Raw genomic sequence first — 23,895 nt, 5'->3', positions numbered from 1 at the left:
ACAGGTGTGACATCTATATAATATAGGTATATAAAAACACGCGCATATTTGAATGCAACGTTGTGTCAAAATTTCAAAGCAATCGGTGAAGAAATTTCGGAGATTTAAGATTTTGAACAAACGAACATTTACATTTTTATTTATATAGATTTGTTTATTTAGAGGTCTTGTATACTGTTGTTGCAAGTGAAAATCACTAGTTCACCACAGTTCATGTAATAAGTAATAAGTAGTAGAAACTTGCTTTCTGTTTAAATATCCTATCTCTAAAGATCTCCAGTGGATGCAAAATATCTATATTTCCTTATAATTACATGCTATAATCAGATTAGTGCTATAAGTAGTAGTCTTTGTACTTATTTATTTATTTATTTATTTATTTATTTATAACTTTTCTATACCGAAGTTCAAATAACAGAGTTACTTATCACTACGGTTTACATTTCAACCATAAAATAGTAACAAATAATTGTCTTACAATGAAACAAGGAGGAAATAAACTTGGATAACTTAAGCAAGGGGGAAAAAACAAAGTAACAAACTAGTAAGAACAGGATTATTGAGGTAGTGGGCCAACTGGGATAGGGAGGTTGAAAGGGGGGGGGGGGGGTGAGGGAAGGAGGTTACTGCAGCTTTATTGGAAGACAAATGCATGAATTGAAAGCCTAGGCGGTGAAAAAATATGGTTAGGAAAAAAATATACTTAGGAGGAAAAGCTGGGGAAGAGATGGTCTATGGCGATTGTAGCGGGGACGCGTAGTTATGGGAAAGCTTGTCTGAACAGAAGAGTCTTAAGTCTCTTCTTGAGAGTAATCGGGCATTGTTCCAGCCTAAGGTCCGGTGCGAGCAAATTCCACTGTTTGGGTCCTTTATTTAGGTGACTTTCTGATCGCCAAGAATTATTTTATTTCATTTGCAAGTCTGATTATATAATCTGGCATTGTCACCACCCAGAGCTAATTCCCCTCAGAAAAACTGGTAACAAGGCCAACAGTTTGTAATGTTTCATGGGCATAAAATAATGATTTTTAAAAATCTTTCTCAGTACACATTAGCATGAAGTAGATTTAAACCCCTGACCATAATTCTCAGGGAAAAGAACATCTGCTACAGATGAGGCTTCCTGTTTTTTTTCTCAATTTCCAATTCAACACAAGAACTATCATTTTACAACTACAGAAAAATGTATATAAGTGAATGACAGCCTCACATCTGGAGAGAAAGCATACCAGTGCAAGGATTATTCTTGGGAGCACCGATGAATGGGAAGAATATTTGAGAAACACTGGAAAAGAAAACTAAAGAGGAACATATTGCTGAGATGAAGTTTATCCCTAAAGGGAGATAGTAACCACTGGGAGCTATGAAAGAGTAGTATTTTCATTTCCTTTTTCCATTATTTTATTTCTCCATGCCTTGCCATGTCCATTGTTGACAATCAACGGTATAGCTGCTGGATGTTTTCTTTGATTCAAGCCTGAAAAGTATTTGGCACTTGCTCCTTTGCAACTCTTTCAAAGGTGTGGGCTTTTTCTTTCTTTCCCAGCCATTATGGGCTATGTTTACATAAAATAGGAACATGCTGCTGGTTTGCAGAAATAGTTTCAAGTCAGAAGTGGTAGATAATGAGAGAGAATTAAATAAAAAGTATATAAGTTTCTGAGTTTATCTTACTTCAATCATGGGTTTGTCAGCATGTTATAAAGATGTTAACGCAGAGAAAAGGTGGAGATAGAGTATCAAATGAATTCAGCTATTTCTCAGAACCCTTGTAACCAACAAAACCCTATTGGAGGGTGGGTGTGAATTCTCCTTTAGAGCAATCACATCTATGGAAACATTTCTGATAATTGCATTGGGCTACTTAGTTGGGGTGAGTTTAGTGGGTTCTATTGGGTGGAAGTGGTATTTGCTGGGCACCATTACAATTGGTATTGAAGAATTAGGGTCAGCTTTGCACAAACTTCATTAAATTACGTTTATTTTTATTCTGAAGATTTTTTTTTTCAGATGGGGGTGAAGATTTCTGCCATTACAGAGATGTGTGTGCAGCGTGATGACCTGAACTATTGACAGCAGTAAAACAATTGCCTTATAACTGAGCAATGAATAAATTTTAGGTTTCCTGGAATATTGCTGGGTTAAATTCACCTTACATTAAGCAGAAAAAGATATTGGCAATGTTTAAAAGGTTAGAAACTAGTGGGATCAATATTGAAAACGATTTGTCTGGTTAAGTGCCGGACTTAGTCAAACAAACTATGGGACTTAAAATCCCACCAGTCTGAGTACTCCAGATTTAGCCAGCTAACTTTTTATTTAGCTAAAATATTAGCCAGCAGGGGTTATTCTGGGATGGAACCAGTTATTTGACAAAATTAGCTGGATAAATGCTAATTTTCAGTATTATCCAGTTGACATAGCTAAATAACTCTAGCAAATGGGTAGGTCAAACTTCTGCAGCATCTGCTTAGGGGAGAAAATGTGGTACTGTATAATGTATATGCACCAAATATTTATATTCACAAGATTCAGCAATGTTGTGGTTTTCCTTGACTCTTCCCCTGGGGCTTCATTGATATTAGGTGGAGATCTGATGTTAGGCGCCCTGGCCACATGAGGTTGCGACCTGGTCCCCTCACCTTGGTGGGCAGGAAGCCCGCTCCTGCTCCATCCTCCTCTGCTCCCCGATGTTGGCACCGGCCTTCACCACTGCAGTCTGCCCTCGCAGCGTTCCCAACACTGCCGACACTGATGATCTCCGTGGGTCCCCTAGGCAAGCAGGCGCGCCATTCCCCGGGATTTAAAGGGCCAGCACTGGGAAAGTTCCCCGCAGCCCAGGAAGATGACAACAGGCAAGGCCAGTATAAATACCCTGCCTTGCCACTTCCTCCTCGCCTCAGTAACAGGTTCTGCTCATCTTGAGTGTGAGTTGTCTGGGTTCCTGATTCCTGCCTTGTCTCCTGCATTCCTGGTTCCTGCTCCTGCTGCAGCCCCAGCTCCGGTTCCTGACTCCTGATTCCAGTATTCTTGATCCTCATCTCCAGTTCCTATCCTGCTCCTCTTCTTCCTTGGATTGCTCTCCTGGTTCTGACCCTGCTTGTTTCTGGATTCTGCTTGACCACCACCTGCCCCGACCTTCTGGCTGACTCACCAATTCTGCTTGTCCACTGCCTGTCCTGCTCTTCTGCCTGGCTCACCAATTCTGCTTGTCTGCTGCCTGCCCTGACCTTCGGCCTGGATCATTGATTCTCTTGTCCGCCGCCTGCCTCAACCCTTGGTATGCCTGACGTTGCTTCAGCCTCTTGTCTTCTGGTTCTGCGTCTCCGAGAGACCCTCGCCTAAGTCCTGCCGGCTCCGGTACCCAAGGGCTCAACCTGCGGGGAATGTGGGCTGGTATAAGTGAAGGTCCAGTTGGGTCTTCTCTTCCAGAACTGCCTCCTGATGTCTAGGACTGACAGGGACCTCCCCCTGATGGTAGCAACAACCTTGTCTCGGCTCAAGGGTCCACATCTCCAACAGTTTGCTGAGGCCATGGGCCCAGCGGACCTGACCGGCCTACAGGCCAACCTTGGACTGGCCAAGATGTTGCAGCAGCAACAGCAATGCCTGGACATACTGGCCGCTACCATGGAATGCCTAGTAAACCATCTGGATGCCTCTCCAGTTATCAGAGCCCATACTTCCTCAACTCTGATGCCTTCCACCTCCACTGCAGCACTCCATCTACCGGTGACACCTTGCTATGCTGGAGATCTCCAGTGGTTTTCTAAGCCACTGCTTTATGTACTTTTCCTTACAATCAGCCCAGTTCACCAGCGACAGTATTAAGATGACGTTTATCCTATTGCTCCTGGACACAAAGCCTTGTCTTGGGCCTCTATTTGGCAGCATGGAGATCCCCTGTACAGGACCTCCCACACTTTGTACAATCATTCAAGCAGGTATTTGACGAACCCGGGCAGCAGACTATTGCGGATTCCGATCGCCTACACTTATGCCAGGGTTTGCACTTGTTGGCAGAATATGTGATGGAGTTCCACACTCTAGCATCAGAGCTAGGATGGCGAAAGTAGCCTCAGAAGTTTATTCCTGGAGGTTTCTGGATGAGCTAGGGGCTCAAGAACTACTGGAGGCCCTCATTGATCTCTCCAGTCAGATTGACCGGTGTCTGCAGCACCGCCTCTCTGAGGTCAGACCACCCCGCAGGTTGGTGGTTCTGGCTCCTTCCTTCTCCCAGGCCATGGCACCATCTTCTCCTGTCGAACCTAGACTATCCCAGATTGAGAAGCTATGCAGCTTGGCCGCAGTCGGCTTACCCCAGAAGAGAAGCAGTGATGGCATACATTGGGGCTATGCCTCTATTGCGCCGGTAAGGGCCATATGTTTGCACAGTGTCCCAAGAGGTCGGGAAACTCCAGAGCCTAGGAGTCAGTGGGAACATGACCCTGGGCTATACTAATCCTGCTCCCCAATGCACTGCTCCCATGACTATCTGTCATCCCCATGGTACTTTCTCCACCTTGGCTCTGATAGACTCCGGCACTGGGGGAAACTTCATTCTAACGGACCTGGTCAGGCAACTAGGCCTACCCACCTTGTCTAGAGAGCCGCCATTGATGATCTCCTCCATCCATGGGGATCCCCTGCCCAGATGGATTACCCGAGTGATCACTCCAGTGAAGTTACGCACCAGGATCCTTCATGAAGAAGAACTCTCCTTTTATGTCCTTGAGAAGGCGATCCATCTGGTAGTACTGGACCTGCCCTGGCTCCAGGAGCACTCTCCTCACATTGATTGGGAGACCCTGCAGATAGCATCCTGGGGACCTTGATGCCACAACTCTTGCCTTCATGATGTGCCACGGCCCGGCCTTACCGTTGCAACCACTCCATTATCCCTGCCACCGCAATATGCTGGAAGGGGCTAAATATCATGGGGATGCCCCCCCACACACACACACGATATTTCAACCTTCCTATGATAAAATATCTCGGCTTAATAAATCTCCCTTCAAGTTGGGTGCCTAGTTCTGAAAATCAGTTCTAAACCCTAAGGGCCGGATTTTAAGAATTACGCGCGGGCGTAGATTTGTGCGCGCAACCCGGCGCGCACAAATCTATGCCCGATTTTATAACATGTTATAAAATCTGGGGTCGGCACGCGCAAGAGGGTGCACACTTGTGCACGCCGAGCCCTAGGGGAGCCCCGATGGCTTTCCCCATTCTCTCCGAGGCCGTTCCGAAATCGGAGTGGCCTCGGAGGGAACTTTCCTTCCGCCCCCTCTCACCTTCCCCTCCCTTCCCCTATCTAACCTGCCCCCCAGCCCTACCTAAATCCCCCCCACCTTTATTTTTTTTATTTACTCCTGCCTCCGGCCAGGCGTAGGTTGCGCGCACCGGCTAAGTGCCGGCATGCGATTCCCCAGCACGGTCGCTATGCCAGAGGCCTCTGTCCCCACCCCCGCGCGTAACCCTTTTAATATCCGCCCCTAAGTTTGTTTCCCTGACCTAATTCCACTCCTGTAGCCACCCACTTTCTTAGGACCATAGTGTCTAGGTGTCTAGTGAAATTAGGAGTCTAAATTTAGAAATTCACCCCAGTAAATTTTCAAAAGGGTCAATTTAGGGTCCTAACTCTAAAAGTTAGAAGCTTAAACTCTTCAAAAACTGACCCCATTATGGTTATCTAGCTAGAAGTTTGCATATAATTTTATAATTATTGATGTTTGTCACCTTATCTATTAATTCTCAGAGATTTAATGCTTCTTGATATTGTCTATGACAAATACAAAAAAATATTCAAACAAATAATGTTAGTTTTATTTTACTTTATAAAAATAAAAGTCATTTTCTGGCATCTCTTAGATGTCTCGTATTTTTTTTTTTTTGAGTTTTTTAATAGGTGGAAGGATCTTAGTGATTGTCGAATGAAAGACTGGTTTGGCACTCTGCCACATCCTCTATTCTAACAGAACACCAGGCAGCTTGAAACAGTCACATTTATATTAGTTCTTAGTTTTAACATGCCTGAATGTAACATCTTTTCTTACAACGGATGATGCCGAAAGCAGACAGATAATAAAACCTATAAAAAAGAACCACTTAAATAATACCAGGAAAAGAAAGCAACAGAAAGGAGCAGAAAGAAAGGAACAGAAATGAAAAATGAAAAATTATATTTTTGTTTACCACTGTTTTCTGTTCCTATATCAGATAAATTGCATCTAAATACATAACAGACTGTTACCATTGTATTGTGTATCCTTTTGAAATTGAACCATCATGTATTATGTAGTACTCAATAAACTGTTGCAGTTTGAAATCATTGTTTCTCTTTTCTTTTTTTTAATTTAAATTGTATTAAATCATTCTAGGAATAGCAAGATAAAGCACAGAAAAATAAAAGTAATACTAACATCAGTATAATAAGTCAAATAAAAATGGGCAAATTGATAAAGAAATAGTCAAAAAATAATCAGACTATATAAACAGAACGAGGAAGAATACAATTATAAGGTCAGTAACTTTCAAACCAGTGCGTGGGCAACATGTCGGTCTGTGCCCAGGGATGTGGCTATTTCATAACCTGTGCACGTATATGTGCATATTTTATAAAACAGCCTGGCTGTGCGCACATGTGCATCTACTTTTAAGAGGGTGCACAAATGCCATTTCTACCATGGAAATCGGGTAATTTTAACAGAAATGTGTACCAATGCCATTCCCAGTTTTATCAGTTTGTCCCCAGTTCACCCAGTTAAGAGACAGGACCTCCAACACTCCCTGGTTTAATAGCCTTCACTCCCCCTAGTTAGCCTTGATACTAAAAACCCCAGAGAGCTGGCTAATTTGCATTTTTTTTTTACTTACGTCACCCATAGCAGAAGTAAAGTTATGAAGCAAAGGACCTCGGCATGTGCTGGATCATGTTAAGTATTTACACTCATATCTCTGGTTCACCACTGAAATGCTCATGCCTTGCCCAGACCACGCCCATGCCACACCCCTTTTTGTAAACTTATGAGATGTACATGCTGTGGGAGATACTCGTGTATCTCACTGGCTTTTAAAATCTGGTCAGTGTGTACGAGCCCGACTTATTTGAGCATCCCCTAATTAATACAGGTGTTTGGCTTTTAAAATTCACCTTTAAAAGGTTTACCCAGCTAACAAAATGTCCTACATTTGTATCACTGATAAAGGTCTCAAAGTGGAGAGGATCAGTGAACAGAAATCTATTTTTTTGAAAAAATATGACATACGGATATTTAAGAAAAAAAGAAGCTCCTACAGCCAAAGTCTAAGGGCCCAATTTTCAAAAGCATTTCACACTTAAGGCCTGATTTTCAAAAGCAATTACATGCTTAAAAATGGGTTTTACACATGTAAATGCACTTTACCCGAGTAAAGATTTGCTATCTTCCAAAATTGAAAAGGGTGATCTTTTCTCAAGAAGGCGCAATGGACTCTCTCTTATGAGAGAGTCCTTAGCTGTCTGATTTCCTTGAATCTTATAATGAAGATTTTCCAGTCAGAGCCACTCTTAAGGCTGGATTTTAAAAGCCTGGCGTGCATAAAAATCGCTACTTACGCACATAGCAGGGTCCTCCGTGCACGGCGCACATTTTCAAAAGGGCCCGGAGGAGTAAGTAAGAAATTAAAAAAATGGTGAAAGGTAGGTTAGGTTTAGGGAGTAGAGAGGAGAAGGGAAGGGGAAGGAAGGTTAGGCAGGAGATTAGGGAAGTTCCCTTGCAGTCTGCTCCTTAATTGGAGTGGACTGGGATGGAACTGAGGAAGGCCCCATTGCGTCACCACACGAAATTTGCAAAAATTCACTCCCCCTGTGCGCGCCGCCCGCATATGCACACGCAGATTATAAAATCCGGTGCAACGGATTTTATAACATGCATGCGTCGACACACGCATATTTTAAAATCAGTGCGTCCATGTGCACGTGCCGGGAAACGCGTGCACATGAACACATGCGCGTATGTTTTAAAATATATCCCTTAGTCTCTTTTTGTTCAGAATAGAACAAAAATATGTTGTTTCAGAAGTTTTGTAAAAATAAGGAAATGGCATTTTGTAGTCAGAAAGTACAAGGATTCCCAGATGTCTTGCAGAATACACAACGTCGAAAGAAGCAATTCTGAATGTTAAAACATAAGAAGAAAATTTTCAAAGGAGTTACACATGTAAATGTAACATTCTATTGTAGCAATTTTCAAAAGCCATTTACCTTAATAAAGTACAGTTGCACAATAAATCCTATAGATAATTCAATGGCATATATTGCAGCATATATTGTAGCCTTCTGCATGTTAACTGACACCATATAGGACAATCCATAGAATCTTGAACCACTGCAGAAGATGAAACTAAAGTCTTACTCTTTTTTCTTTACCATTAATTAACTCTTCTAACATACATGGTCTGCAGAAAATCTGATAGAGGGGCACCATCTGCGCATCACAGCCTTGCTGACTTATGGACCACAACCATAGCCAGGAGATGAAGTTAGGCCAGCCATGCACAATGAAGCATGGGGGGGAAGGGTGAAAACATTGCCGCCAAGATTGTTCTGGCTCTCACCTCCTCAGAAAGACATCTCCAACAGCACGCTGCAGCCTCACTGACTTATGGGCCCCAACTGTTGCCTGCCATGCACCACCAATGATGGAGGGGAAGGGCGAAAATGTTGCTGACAAGATCATTCCAGCTTTCACCACTTCAGAGATACTTCCAAAAATACACCACAGCTTTGCTGACTTATGGGGTCCCAATTGTCACTGGGAGATGACATTGGGCTGGTCACGTAACACCAATGATGGGGGGAAGAGTGAAAACATTGCCACCAAGATCATTTTTTTCTTTTTTAATGCAGGTGGGAACTTCCTTTATCTGGAAATATCTATTGTCCAGAACAAACGTAGTCCCAACCCCTTTTGAATAAAAAGTTCTCTACTTACACTCTCACTATAATTCTATATTATACTATATAACAAAGAATAGGATGATGTAAAATACATTTTACTTACATTTCATGTTTCTTCATATTTGAGGTCTCTATGATCATTTTGTCTAGTTGTAAGACTTTCTGGGAACAAATCATCACTAAATCATGGTCATTAGCTTTATAAGCAAAGTTTGTCAGTCGAGTCAGTGTTTGTAATTCTACCAGCAGATCCGACCAAGTACATTCTGAAGCCATTTTCATCAACTATAAATAACATAATAATGGATTTGTTACTATGAGGTCCACAATGAGTAAGTCAGCAAGCAAACAAAGATGAAGTTACCTGGACAACTTTAACGGATATTCAGAAGGACTTACCCAGACAAGTATTTTGCCGAATTTTCCTTTATAAAGTTTTCCGAAAAACTTTACCCTGATAAGTAAATCCAGAAAAGGTTTTGGGGATAACTTTAGGACAGATACTGTATTTCTCCAAAGAGACTTACCTGGTTAGCATTGTTTGTGCAGCACTGACAATTAGTGCCATCTCTTTCCACTTGGGTACATTTTGTGTGGCCAACAATTTGCCAGAACAACATTTTAGCCAGGGAGTAGAGGAAAATATTCAAATCTTGGCCTATTCCCTAAGCAAGGCCCTGGCTTAGGTCCTGGGCCTCGGCCTGATGGATCATTTTTTCGTTTTCAAAACAAAAAGTAAAAATCAACGAAATTTCATTAGATTTTCAATGGTTTCATTTTGAGAACGAAGTGAAACAAAATAGAAAATTTCATCTCATTTCCTATTTTGTTTCTCCCAAATGCCCATCCTAAATATTATCACCTTATTATAAGACTGTTGTGTCTGAGGACCCTTGGACTGGGATGAGATTGGCTCTAGGGATGTGAATCGTTTTTGAACGATTAAAATTATCGTCCGATAATTTTAAAATCGTTTTAAACCGTTAGAGTACACGATACAATACAAATCCCACGATTTATCATCAGGAGCATTTATACTGTATCGTTAAATAGGGCACGGGAATTATTTGGGGGAGGGTGGGAAAACCGGCACACCAACACAACCTCTAAACTCACCCCGACCTTTTAAAACAAATTCCTTACACTCCCCCACCCTCCCGAACCCCCCCAAAATGTTAAATTACCTGGTGGTCCAGTGGGGGGGGGTCCCCGGCGCGATCTCCCGCTCTCGGGCCATCGGCGCCATTTTGGCTACCACTGATAAAAAGGCGCCGATGGCCCGAAAAAACCCCCCCACCCCGACCCTTTTCAAATTACCCCTTTCCTTCTCCCACCCTCCCGACCCCCCAAAAAACCTTTTAGATGTACCTGGTGGTCTAGCGGGGGGTCCAGGAGCCATCCCTTCAATCGTGCCGGTGCCGGTGCTGGAGGTTTCAAAATGGCGCCGATCGCCTTTGCCCTTACCTTGTCACAGGGAGCGACCCTCGCTCCCTGTGACAAGGTAAGGGCAAAGGCGATCGGCGCCATTTTGAAACCTCCAGCACCGGCACCGGCACGATTGAAGGGATGGCTCCTGGACCCCCCGCTAGACCACCAGGTACATCTAAAAGGTTTTTTGGGGGGTCGGGAGGGTGGGAGAAGGAAAGGTGTAATTTGAAAAGGGTCGGGGTGGGGTTTTTTTTTCGGGCCATCGGCGCCTTTTTATCAGTGGTAGCCAAAATGGCGCCGATGGCCCGAGAGCGGGAGATCGTGCCGGGGACCCCCCCCCCCACTGGACCACCAGGTAATTTAACATTTTTTTTGGGGGGGGGGGGTCGGTGGGGTTTTGTTTATCTGCTCAGGCCTCACTAAAAATTTAACAATGTGAATTGGAATCGGAATGATTCCAATTCACAATCTCTAATGATCCGATTTTTCCCTCCCACCATCCGAACCTGATCGTTAAGACGATCGGGCACACGATTCACATCTCTAATTGGTTCATCCTGCAGAGAGGGGTCCCACAGGTTTTCACCTCCAGCAGGTGGACCCAGGTGAGACAGAGACCGGTGAGAGGCTTCATCTATACAAGCCCTTGTTTCCCTTGGGTTGAGCCTTTGGGTGCCAGGGCGGCAGGACTTAGGGGAGGGTCTCTGGGTGTAGGTGAGGTAACGGAGTCCAGGGCCAAGCAGGGTTGGAGATGGGCAGCTGTCATCAGAAGCGAGTGTGCAAGCAGTGGTCGGTAGCAGGCAGCTATCAGATGAGATGAGAGTCCAAGTAGAGGTCGGTGGCAAGCAGCTATCAGGCAAGACGAGGATCTAAGCAGAGGACAGTGGCAGGCAGCTATTAGGTGAAACGAGGCCAAGCAGAGGTCAAAACCAGATATCCATCCAAGGAGGCAGGCGGGCAGTTTGAGCAGGAACAGGATCAAGCAGGGCTGACAAGTCAGGACCAGGCTGGGCAGATGAAGTAGGAACTAGAAGACAACATGAACTACCGAGGTAGGAGAACCTGTTTCTGAGACAATGGGAGGGTGTCCCAGGCAGCCTTAATTATGGAGAAGCTGATTACATCATTTAATGGTGCCACGGGGGTTTTCCCTTTGTGGGCCCTTTAACAGGTTTAGTGTTGATGCGTACATGTGTCCTGCCACAACAGCCATGATGTTGGCATCCTGCGATGAAAATGTGGCATCAGGGTGAGTAGTATGGTTCATTGGGATTTAAGTGAGGCCATCAGTAGTGGCATTTGAGCACTTCAAGGGTTCATGCCACCCCAGAATGACCTGAAACCCAAGATTGATAAGCCTATCATTCTCACGCAGTTGCGAGGATACCCCGGCCTTCCCAGGAGGGACTAGTATAGCAGTGGGCTGGAGCATCTTGGTAGGATCTATGGTAATTCCAGGAGCTTCTGGGAAGTTCTTGGTCTGGAAGGAATGAGACAATGCATCCGCTTGTTGGTTCTTGCATGCCGGACAGTACCGTAACTCGAAATCAAAGTGGGCGAAGTAGAGGGACCAACGGGCCTGTCTGGACATAAGCTGCTTAGCTTGATGGAGATACTATAAATTTTTTATGATTCATATATATAGTAACGCAGTGTTGGATTTCTTCCAGAAGATGGCACCACTCTTGTAAGGCCAATTTAATGGCCAAATGTTTCCAGTCTCCAATACCATAGTTGCATTTTGCAAGTGAAAACGTCTTAGAGAAGAAGGAGCATGGAAGGAGTGTACCCTTAGTATTGTGCTAAGGACAGCCCTTCCTTCAGGGTAGAGGCATCTACCTTGAGAACAAAATGCCGAGATGGGTCCAGGTGGTGTAGATAAGGCTCCTGGACAAAGGCAGTTTTTAATTCCTGGATTGCCTCGAGTTGTCCAGTTCTTAGTATTGACACCCTTGCAAGTAAGAGTGCTGAGACAGCTGCTAAGGTGGTTTATCCAGGGATAAACTGGCAATAACTGGCGAAACCTAAGAACCTTTGGATAGCTCAGAATCCGACTAGACAGGGCCACTCTAGGACAGAATTTACTTTGGTCAGGTCCATGTAAAGTCCATCCTGGGGGACAATGTACTGCAAGAAGGGGAGCTCTCCTTGCTCGAAAAGACAGTTTTCAAGTTTAGCATACAGGTTATTTTCATGGAGATGCTGTAGGACCATACTGACGTGTCTGCGATGAGCGTTTGGGTTTTGGGAAAAGATAAGGATATCATCCAGGTATATGACCATGCATGTATAGAGAAGGTCACGGAAAATTTCATTAACCATATTCTGGAAAAGCACAGGAGCATTGCAGAGGTCAAAGGGCATCGCCAAATATTCACAGTACCCGTCCCATATGTTGAAAACATTCTTCCACTCATCTCTATCCTTGATATGAATAAGATTGTAGGCACCTCAGAGATCCAGCTTTGTGAAAATCCTGGCACCCTGTAGGCAATCAAAGAGTTTGGTGATCAATGGCAGAGTGTACCAATTCTTCTTCACAATGGAATTTAGGCCGCAGTACTCTATGCACGGCCTAAGCAATCTGTCCTTCTTGGCCACAAAAAAGAACCTGGTACCTGCAGGAGAGGATGATGGTCGAATAAAACTTCTGGCAAGATTGTGTCTGATGTATTCGGACATGGCCTAAATCTTGGGTAGTGAGAGCAGGTACACCCGGCCCCAAGGAGGCAAGGTCCTAGGAGGAATTCTATGCTGCAATCAAAAGGGGGATGATACGGCAAAGTCTCAGCGCTCTTCTTAGAGAAGACATCCTGAAAATCCACTGGGGCAGAAGCCCAAATAACACTGAAGCCACTATCATGCTCTAGAAAGTATAGACAGAAGTTGAAGCAGGCAGGTCCCTAGTGGGCTATCTGAAGTGTAGACCAGTTGACCTGGGGCTGGTGCTGACGAAGCCAAGCCAGGCCTAAAATCATGGATGATACGTTCAGTGTGCAACAGGCCGGTCCAGATTTTGAGGAATACAGTTGTCTGGGTGAGGGAGTGGATCCCCATAAAGAGAGGAAATCATGAGGGGTTGAGGCAACGGCAAGGTAGGTATCTGTAGTTGTTGCACAAGATCCTGCAGGATGAAGTTCCCTCTGGATCTGAAGGCCTGTGTAGAGAAAGAGATCGTGCAAATCTTCAGGGTGAGAAGTACAAGAAGTTTGGGAGTGGGAACAGTGAGACCTAGGATCACCTCCCCAGTCAAGCCTAGGCATTTAAGTTTTCCAACCTCTCAGGACATTGGGAGATGAGGTGACCTCTGGCTGTACAGTACAGACAGAGCCCCTGTTGTCTGCAATGCAGCCTCTCCTCGGAAGCAAATTTACTTCATCCCAAATGCATGGGCTCTTTAGCGACTACAGAATCCCCTACTGGAGTGGGTATTGGTGTAGGTGGGTGTTGAAAACGTGGAGTCAGGGTGATGGACTTGCATACTGGATGAATCTGCCGAGTCCTCTCCTGCAGACAATGATCGATCTTGTCAGTCAGAGTGATGAGAGCCTCCAAGGAATTCAGTAACACCTGGGCTGTGAGCTCATCCTTTATCTTCACCGAAAAGCCTTCCAGGAAAATAACGAACAGACTATCCATGTACCAATTAAGCTCCAAGGCTAGGGTTCAGAATTCCATGATGTATTCACACAAGGTGCGGGAGTCTTGGTGTATGTGGAGCAAGTCTGAAGCCAGCAAAGTCGCTCGCCCGGGTTCTTCAAATACAATACTAAACTGTTCCAAGAAGGCAGAGAGGTCTAGTAAAATGGGATCCCCTTGATCCCAGATAGAAGTAGTCCATGCCACAGAGGACCCATCCAGCAAGGAGAGAATGTAGGTCGTCTTGCACTGATCTTTAAAAAAAAGAGCTGCCTGAAGCTGAAAATGCATCCTGCATTGATTGAGGAATCCCCAACATAATTTAGGATACTCAGAGTAGCATAGAGGCACAGGGAGCTGAGGGTCTGGATAGTTAACTGGAGCAGGGGGTGTAGGCACAGCCAAAAGTGGAGACGAGAAGGATGATGAAGTAAGTGCATACAATCAAAGAGATCCATGGCTGCTGAGAGTTGTCCCAAGATACCTTGTTGTTCTTGAAGCCTGAGGGCCAAGCCTGGAATTGCTTGGAGCAAAAATAGGTCCGCCAAGTACATGGCCTCAGCAAAACTGTTGTGTCTGTAGATCCTTGGACTGGGGTGAGATTGGCTCAAGCTACAGGAAGAGGCCCCACAATTTTCCACTGCCAGCAGGTGAACCCTGGCAACAAAGAGACCGGAGAGAGGCTTCACCTATACCAATCCTTGTTCTCTTCGGGTTGAGACTTTGAGTGCCAGGGCCGGCAGGACTTAGGCAAGGGTCTCTGGGAGTAGGTCAGGTAACAGAGTCCAGGGCCAGGCAGGGTCAGAGGTGGGCAGCTATTAGCAGAAATGAGGGTCCAAGTGGAGGTTGGTGGCTGTCAGCTATCAGGTGAGATGAGGGCCAAGCAGAGGTCAATACAAGATATCTGTCCGAGAAGATAGGAGAGTGGGCAGGCAGAGTAAGAACAGAATCAAGCAGGGCTGATGAGGCAGGATCAGGCTGGGCAAATGAGATAGATTCAGGCTGTGCAGACGAGTTAGGATCAGGCTGGACAGATGAGGCATGAACTAGAAGGAAACACACTGAGGTAGGAGAACCTGTTGCTGAGGCATTTGGAGGGCATCCAAGGCAGCGTTAAGTAGGGAGAAGCTGATGACCTCATCTAAGGGTGCCTTTAAGAGGCTTAGCAACAGCACATGTGCACGCTAAGGAAGGCTGGCAGCATCCTGACATACCAGCTGTGATGGCAGCATCCTGAGGTGAAGATATGGCATCAGGGTGAGTAGCACAGCTTGTGGGGATCTCCCATGAACTATGAAACGCAACAAAGACTTGGAGGTAACTGCATGAATTGGCAGATACTACCATAAGAAGCTTTCTGGATAGACTGGATCGAGTATCTGGTCCTTTTCTATTTTATTATACAGGTACCTGAAAGGTCAAACCTTTTCCATTGGAATGAAATCAGTAGAACTAGGGGTCATGCTGAGGACGACTCAGCACCAATGTCAGGAAATATTTCTTCACAAAGAGTTGTGAATGCCTGGAATGCCCTTCCGGAGGAGGTATTGAAGATGAAAACAGTGAGAATTCAAAAGAACATGGGATAAACACTGTGGATCCCTAAAGACTAGAGGATGGAAATGAAGAAAAGATGCATGGGGGGTAGCTTGCTGGTGTGGTGGTTACTAACATTAACCAATAAGTGTTGCGTCCATCGGTCGCAGACGGCTGCGACCACTTTGCCTCACCTCTCTTTTACCCTTAAGGATGGCTGCCTCCACTGCTGTTTGCCGAAACCCTTGGCATCTCCGAGCCAGCATGGGCATCCTCGTCCACCATGCTTCTTCCTAAGGCCTCCTAGGGCAAGCACACGCACGCTGCCTATGTTTTTGAATGTCACGATGGGAACCTCGGGGGCAGCCCTACCGCATGGCGTCAGTACCTCCAGGTATTTAAACCTCTGCTCCACTCCAATTCAACGAGTTAGCAAGGACTTTGGTTTTGCTACTCTGACCGCATTTAAACTGCTCGCTTGGATTCCTCACTACCCTCCGGGGTATCTCGCTCCTACGGAAGTTCTTGGTACCCTCTCCTCGGGGGCCTCTCGCTTCTACTCACCCTCCGAGGTTAAACTGCCTAACCTTAAGGACACCTGCTCCTTGGGGGTACTGGCTGCTTTCTTCCAGGAACCCTCGGCACTCCTAGGTACTCGCTCCTCAAGTACCTATTCTGCTCAGGGTATCCTGCACCTCAGACCTCGGGGTCCTCTCTTCATTCAACTACCGAAGAAAGTTATCAGCACTGCTACACTGTGAGTATCACTACGCTCCAGCTCTCCTCATTCCACCCTTCAGGTTCACGGCCTATCCTGCGCTGTGGAACACTACCGGACTTTTGCTACATCTGGGTGAGACCTTCATCTACAGAGACTGTCTGAGCTTACTGTGATATCTGGACTACAGCACTGTCCATTCCTTGGGCAAGATTCAAACTCATCAACTGCAGTATAATAAAGCTTTCTTTCCTCAGTGTCTGCTTACTAAGAGTCTAGCCAATTGTTGTGGTTCCCCACGGGGCCCCTCCCCGTGGGAGGAGTCATCGCCACTTCAACCAAGAGTCCACAAATATGCCACAAACCCAACAATAAGCCTGATACTTTTGATGCAACTCCAACATTACTCTCCGCTTCCTTGGCAAGGGTAAAGGGACATTAGATTCAAACAGCATTCAACAAGGGCCCTAACTTTTACAGTCTGGAAAACTGATAAGCATGGGGGGTGACCTGCACAGTGTGGCAGATACTGGCATAAGCTTACTGGGCACACTGGGTGGATTATGTGGTCCTTTTCTGCTGTCATTTTTATGTTTCTATAATTGCAAAAAGGATAGGCTATCTTTGCCCAATATTAGATTTGAGACCTGAACATTTTCTCACAAAAGAACAATTAGCTAACATCCTTGGATCTAAAGAATGTATTTATTTATTTATTTTATATACTGATGCACGTTGGGAACATCTCATTGGTTCACAGAGAACATAAAATGCAGCTAACAAGCTTTACAGAGAACAATGAACAGGGCACAAAATTGAACATTGAACAGTAATGGGAGGGGTGAAACAAAAGGATGAACTGCAGATTATATTGCATAGATTACAATTACATATTACATATTATAAAATGTAGAAACAAATATAAGTGGGTAAAAATTAATTAGGTGACAGCAAAATGCCCTATAAGGAGGGAAAACAAACTTCAGAAGGAAGAGGTGTGTAGTTAAGAGTAAGCTTGTCTGAAAAGGGAAGTTTTCAGATTCTGTTTAAATTTTTTTGGGCAGCGTTCTTGACGCAGGAAGGATGGCAGCTTGTTCCATAGGACAGGTCCTGCCAAAGAGAATGCCCGCGTTCTAGTGGCAGCGAGTTTAAACTGCTTAGGGGGAGGGATGTAAAGTTTTGCACTGTATTGCTGTTTTACGGGTCTGTTTGAATTGTGAAATGTAAGGTGCTCAGAGAGCCAGTGCATGTTTTGGTTAATATCAAGTACATCATAATAAAAATCAGTTGAGGGATCAACCCTGCTGATAAATACCATGTACTACCTGGGGTTTCTCATAAACTATGAAAAGTCCATATTTAAACTATGAAAAGTCCATATTTACTCCAAAACAACATCTGGAATTCATAGGTTTAGGGATGGATATGTTCAAGCAAAACCCATTTTCCAATGAACTAATCAAGCTAATCACTTTATTGAAATAAGTGCAAATGTAGATGTGGATAGCAACCAAAACAGGTCATGAACAAGCTTCCCCCCGAACTCAGACTGGAACCCTCCCTCCACTCTTTCAAAAAGAAATTAAAAACCTGGTTATTCCTAAACGCCTACCAACACCCCGCCTAACCCACCCCCTTTATCACCCTCCCTCCCCCTGCTCAAATGATTTTACTGGATACATGCGCCCCACCAAGGCCACCCGTTTATTTAAAGCTCGTTCCCTATTCTTCTGTTACTTTGTATAATCAGTTCCAACCAGTTTTTGTTAAATGCTAAATCTTTGTTACATTGTATACTTAGTTCCAAACAGTTTTTGTTAAATGTAAAATAGTACGACCCTCGTCATACTATTCCAATTGTTGATATGTGAACCGATGTGATGTACGCCAACGAATGTCGGTATATAAAAGCAAATAAATAAATAAATAATAAAATGAAACTACTGTCACATGGTGGTAGCAGTGCTTATAATACCATTAGCCCAGCTGAAAATGAGATAACCACAATAACACTTAAAGAACAAGTGGAATCAGCTTACCCAACCACTAAACTGCATGATCCACTTAGCCAAGGAGGATCCAAGAATTCACTAACAATCAAGAAAACTTGGACAATCAAGAAAAACTTGCTACGGGGTCAAAATTTCTACCTGCCAGCACTGCAGTCCATGATGACCACAAATGCATCCCATCAAGGTTGGGGAGCACACCTGGACAGTGTCTGTACTCAAGTGGAATGGTTGAAGATAGATTCTCTTCATATTAATCTTCTAGAATTTAGTGATTTTTCAGTGCTCTAAGCTCTAGCTAAAGAACAAGCTTGCACAGATACAGACAACAAACCAGGTAGCAATGTTTTTTATAAACAAATGCGGCACAGAGTATCCACAGCAATATGGACCTGGGCAGTCGAGGAAAATGCACATATTGATAGCCTTCCATTCTGAGAAGAACAATATAATAGCAGACAGATTGAGCTGTCAATTACACCCTATTGAATGGTTGATCAACGACCACATACTACAGAATTTTTTCTTAACTTAGGTGTACTCATGGTGTTACCCATTTGCATCTCCATTCCGTCACAAACTACAGATAAATTGTTTGAAAAAACTGTTGGATGCCATAGCAACCCGTGGAACAAAAGGATACTATACATATTTCCACCAATCCTGTTAACTTCAAAATTGTTCTTGCTATTAATAAACACAAGAGCTCAATGATCTTGATAGTCCTCTACTATCTAAGTCAAGCATGGTTCTCTTGTTGAGGAAACTAACAGATAAACCGATTTAAAGTTACCATTAGTTCTAAACTTGCTCACCCAGTATGAGGGAGTGATCCCGCACCCCAATCTCCAGTCTCTAGCATTGACAGTATGGATGCTAAAAGCAACTTGATCAAGCAACTGTATTTACCAAGAAAAGTGAATGAAATTCTAATATTTAATGTTGGGTACTTGCCAGATACTTGTGACCTGGGTTGACCACTGTCGGAAACAGGATACTGGGCTTGATGGACCTTTGGTCTGATCCAGTATGGCATATCTTATGTTCTTATTACCTCATTAGCATATTCTTTACATTAACACTATGGAAACTTGTTTGTATGTGTTAATAATGCTGTTACCCTTCGTTAACTGCTTTCTAAAGCATTTAACACACATTAACACTTGCGATAGCATTGTACATTGCCCCTCTATAAGCCAAAGTATTTTAAGGGCATTAAAAAAAAAAGTTGAAACAAGGTCTATGAACCTTCCTTATCATGGAGGTATTGGAAAAAAAGTGTATGCCTGCCCACAAGAAGACTTTTCTTCTCCTTAGTTTTTAATGGAAGATATCAGATTCATTCTAACAAAATTCACTGTGGAAGTCACTGGCCTTGGAGCATGGCAGAGGTTTGGCTTGGACAGGACAGATTGAAAAGTCAACTGAAAAATTCATCTTATGTTCTACCAAGACCCTCTAAGCATAGCTTCAAAGTTACTTAAATAGAAGTGTGTTATTGATTCAAGTGTCAGTATGTTGGTAGGTTGACCTAATGTGTATGCCCAAGACTTACTTTGCTATGACCAGTTCTACAGCTATTGCAGTAATGATCAAATTTCAAAAGGAGGGAAAGTTAACTAAATAACCAGTTTCCCTAGTCTGCTTTAGGAGTTTATATACCAATCAACTTTAATGTTTAGTGAATTTGGATTTATATTTAACTACTCAGTTTTCCTAATCTGAGTTCAAGTTGAGCTACAATTCAGATCCTGTAGTTATTTCCCTGCCCAAGGGGCTTATAATCTAAGTTGCCATAGCTGTAAATGACAGGCCTAATTAGTAATGGTTGGAACATGGCATGCCGTAGCTGTAAGTGACAGGCCTCATTCTTAACAGTTGAAACATGGCATGCCATATCTATAACAGACAGGCCTCAGTGTTAATATTTGGAACATGTTATGCCATAGTGATAAATGAAAGGCCTCATTGGCAAGGGTTACAACATGGCATGTCTTAGCTGTTGTAAGTGACAGACCTCAGTGTTAATGTTTGGAACATGGCATGCCATAGCAGTAAGTAACAGGCCTCATTGTTATGGTTAGAACATGTCATGCTGTAACTGTAAGTGACAGGCCTCAGTGGTTAGGTTGGAGGAAGCCAGGATGATAAAGAATAAGTTATTCTTAAGTGTTATTCTTAAGGAGCGCGACTAAGGGGCCAGCCCCTTAGTGCGCCCCTTCGTGCTCCCATCGTGCCCCTACAGTTAATCCCATCCCCCTGCTGAGACAATCTGCAACAATCATCTCTACCCAGACCAAAAGACCCAATAACACAGTGCCTTACGGACCTTCGTCGCAAGCACACGGCAGACGGCAGGAACGTGATCACCAAGGCCTGCGCAATCGGCGCTAAAATCTGTCGGGGTAAGGCCTTTGAATCTGCTCTTACCCCCCCACTGGCATTGAATTAGTTCCTATATGTTACACACCTCACTTTGCACTGTTGTTTTAAAGTCGCATCTGCTTTCCACTGGTTTCTGACAACCCTCTCCTTTCAACGATGCCACCCCTTACATGCTCCTGCTCCACCATTTACCAAAATAGTTACCCCTCAAAACTATCCTTCCCCCCCTCCAACCCCCCCACTCCTATAAAAAGGCGTCTGACCACCGTTCCCATATCCCCATCCACGCATTTCCTTACCGTGTCCCTTATTTCACTCCTCCTCTTTAATGCCCAATCTCTGCAACAGAAAACTCACCTTCTCCACGACCTATTAACTGACTCCAAACCAGAAATTTGTGCTGTGACCGAAACATGGTTTAAACCCTCTGATACTCCCCTCATCAACCAATTCCCCGTCGAAATCTATGATATCTTCTCCATTCCCCGCAAAAAGAAAAGAGGAGGAGGATTACTCCTAATCGCCAAGAAGGAACTCAAACTCACTCTGCAAATTTGCCATATCCCCACCCAATATGAAGTAGGCCTCTTCAAATCAAACACTCTGCAAATCTGCCTGATTTACACCCCCCCGGGTCTGCTAGAAAAAGACCCCTCTCCTCTCATTGAATTTCTCACTGACTCACTCTCACCTGACATCCCTACTATTCTCCTTGGTGACTTCAATCTTCATGTTGACTCTATCCCACAATCTCCTCCATGCGAATTGTTCATCTCTTCCTTAGATGCAATGGGTTTCACTCAAATCATTCACTCCCCGACCCACAAGGATGGACATACCCTAGACCTTATCTTTACTAACTCCCTCATCAACACTATCCACCCCCCTTCATGCCTCCCTGTCCCCTGGTCCGACCACACCATCATAAAAACTACACTTGCACTTCAACTGCCACCCCCTCCCTCTACCACTCAGCATAAATCCTTCCAGTTTCGTAAGACCTGTTCCTTAGACTCTCTTTCCACAGCTTGCTCAGACATTCCCAATTGCCTCGATTTAAAGTCAGCTGACAGCGCTGTCTCCTCCTGGGCAGAGATTACCCTCAAGATTGCAAACAATTTATGCCCCGTCTCACAAAAAACTGTCACATCTACCCAATCAAATAAAAAACCCTGGTTCACCCATGAACTCAAAACCCAAAAAATCCACCTCAGAGCAGCTGAAAGAGGATGGCGAAAACACCCCTCTCCCACTACTAAAACCATCTACTACCAATTTATGCATGCCTACAGGAATGCTATCCAAAAAACAAAAAAAGAATATTATGCCAAAAATATTCACTACCTACAATATAACCCGAAGGCCCTATTTACCTTAATTTCAAATCTTACCAAACCCAACTTGACACTTCCTCAGGAACCCCCCACTCAAATATGCTGCAATGAAATAGCTCTCTTCTTTAAGAATAAAGTGTCCAATATCACTGCTAAGTTCTCCCCAAATACTAATAATTTAACAATCCCCATCATCCTCACACCCACCCTTCTCTCATCTTTTGAACTCTCCTCAACTCTCAAAATAGAGAACATCCTAAAAAAGATGAGACCTTCCTCCCATCCCTTCGAAACTATTCCCACTAAACTCTTACTCTCTATTCCTAAAATTATAGCTACATCACTTTCCAAAATCGTAAACCTTTCCCTTGAGCAAGGCTTGGTTCCCAACTCTCTAAAACAAGCCGTTGTCAAGCCCATCCTAAAAAAAACCCTCTCTCGATCCCACCAACCTATCTAACCTCCGTCCCATCTCCAATCTCCCTTTCCTTTCCAAAGTCCTGGAGAAACTAGTAAACTCCCGTATTTCTGACTACCTTGAACAATTCAATATCCTCCCACCAACACAACATGGTTTTCGTAAACGACTCAGTATGGAAACCCTACTCCTCTCCCTAACTGATACTATAATCAGAGGGCTGGACGCTGGCAACTCATATCTCATTGCTATGCTTGATATTTCTGCCGCGTTCGACACCGTCAATCATAACATCCTTTTCAACACTCTCGTCAGTATTGGAATCTCCGGTACAGCACTATTATGGATTAAATCATACCTCCAAAACCGTAGCTACACAGTCCTTACTGACAATATCGAATCCTCACCTGTAAACCTTGACTGTGGTGTCCCCCAAGGATCCTCCCTTTCTTCCACCCTGTTTAACATTTATATGCTCCCTCTCACCAACCTTCTTTCTAACCTTGGTTATACGCACTTCATCTATGCTGATGATGTGCAAATCCTCATCCCCTTCACAAATTCTATTCTCACCGCTCTCCAAAACTGGGAAACCTGTCTTGCCTCCATTAACCAGCTCCTCACCGACATGCACTTATCCCTCAACCCCCAAAAAACTGAACTCCTTTTCATCTCCTCCAAACATTCATCCATACCTTTACCCCCTACCCTCTCCCCCTCCACTTTCCCTTCTGCCTCACGAAACCTGGGTGTCCTTCTCGATAATCAACTCACTTTCAAACCCTACATCAAATCTATCCTCAGCAGCTGCTATTTCAATCTGCAAACCCTCAAAAAACTCAAACCCCTACTTTATTTCTCTGATTTCCGTACTGTACTCCAATCTATCATATTTTCGAAAATAGACTACTGCAACGCCCTCCTCCTTGGCCTCCCTGCTACCTACATCAAACCTTTGCAACTACTTCAGAATGCCACTGCACGTATCCTCACAAATGCTAAAAAGAAAGATCACATCACTCCTACTCTCATTGATCTCCACTGGCTTCCTATACATTCACGCATCCTATACAAAACTCTTACCCTCATTCACAAAAGCATCTCCAACGAACATTACAACTGGATAAACCCACCGTTCCTCCCTCGCACCTCTACAAGACCAACTCGCTCCTCCCTACGTGGAACCCTCTGTGCCCCTCCTATAAAATCAACTAGACTCATCTCTACTACAAACAGAGCCCTCTCACTTGCAGGCCCCACCCTTTGGAACTCCATGCCCCTTGATCTACGCACTGAAACTTCCACTCCCAAATTCAAGAAGAAACTCAAAACCTGGTTCTTCCTACAAGCCTACCCCTCCTCACCCTTGCTTGCCAACTCCTATGCTCACTAATCGCAATGAATGTATTTATTGAACCCTGTACATAGCTTTTTCTCTTTGTTACTGTTATTTATCCCCCCTCTCCCAATTATGTTACCCCCAATTTTGA

The 23,895-nt window shown here is 44.2% G+C and overlaps 1 protein-coding gene across 2 annotated transcripts in view; it reads right to left on the bottom strand.

Moving 5' to 3' along the window:
* The window catches only part of CFAP46 (cilia and flagella associated protein 46), an 831,934-nt gene that overhangs the window by 485,837 nt on the left and 322,202 nt on the right, over window positions 1-23,895 (bottom strand). For both annotated transcript variants that reach the window (XM_029609979.1, XM_029609980.1), the window contains exon 23: window positions 9,042-9,223. In XM_029609979.1, coding sequence (XP_029465839.1) covers window positions 9,042-9,223 — 182 coding nt within the window. The remainder of the gene's footprint in view (window positions 1-9,041; window positions 9,224-23,895) is intronic.

Source organism: Rhinatrema bivittatum, chromosome 7 (assembly GCF_901001135.1).
Source record: "Rhinatrema bivittatum chromosome 7, aRhiBiv1.1, whole genome shotgun sequence".
NCBI classification, from domain to species: domain Eukaryota; kingdom Metazoa; phylum Chordata; class Amphibia; order Gymnophiona; family Rhinatrematidae; genus Rhinatrema; species Rhinatrema bivittatum.
Note: the sequence above shows the minus strand (reverse complement) of the source record. Positions and strands in the feature narration are given on the sequence as shown.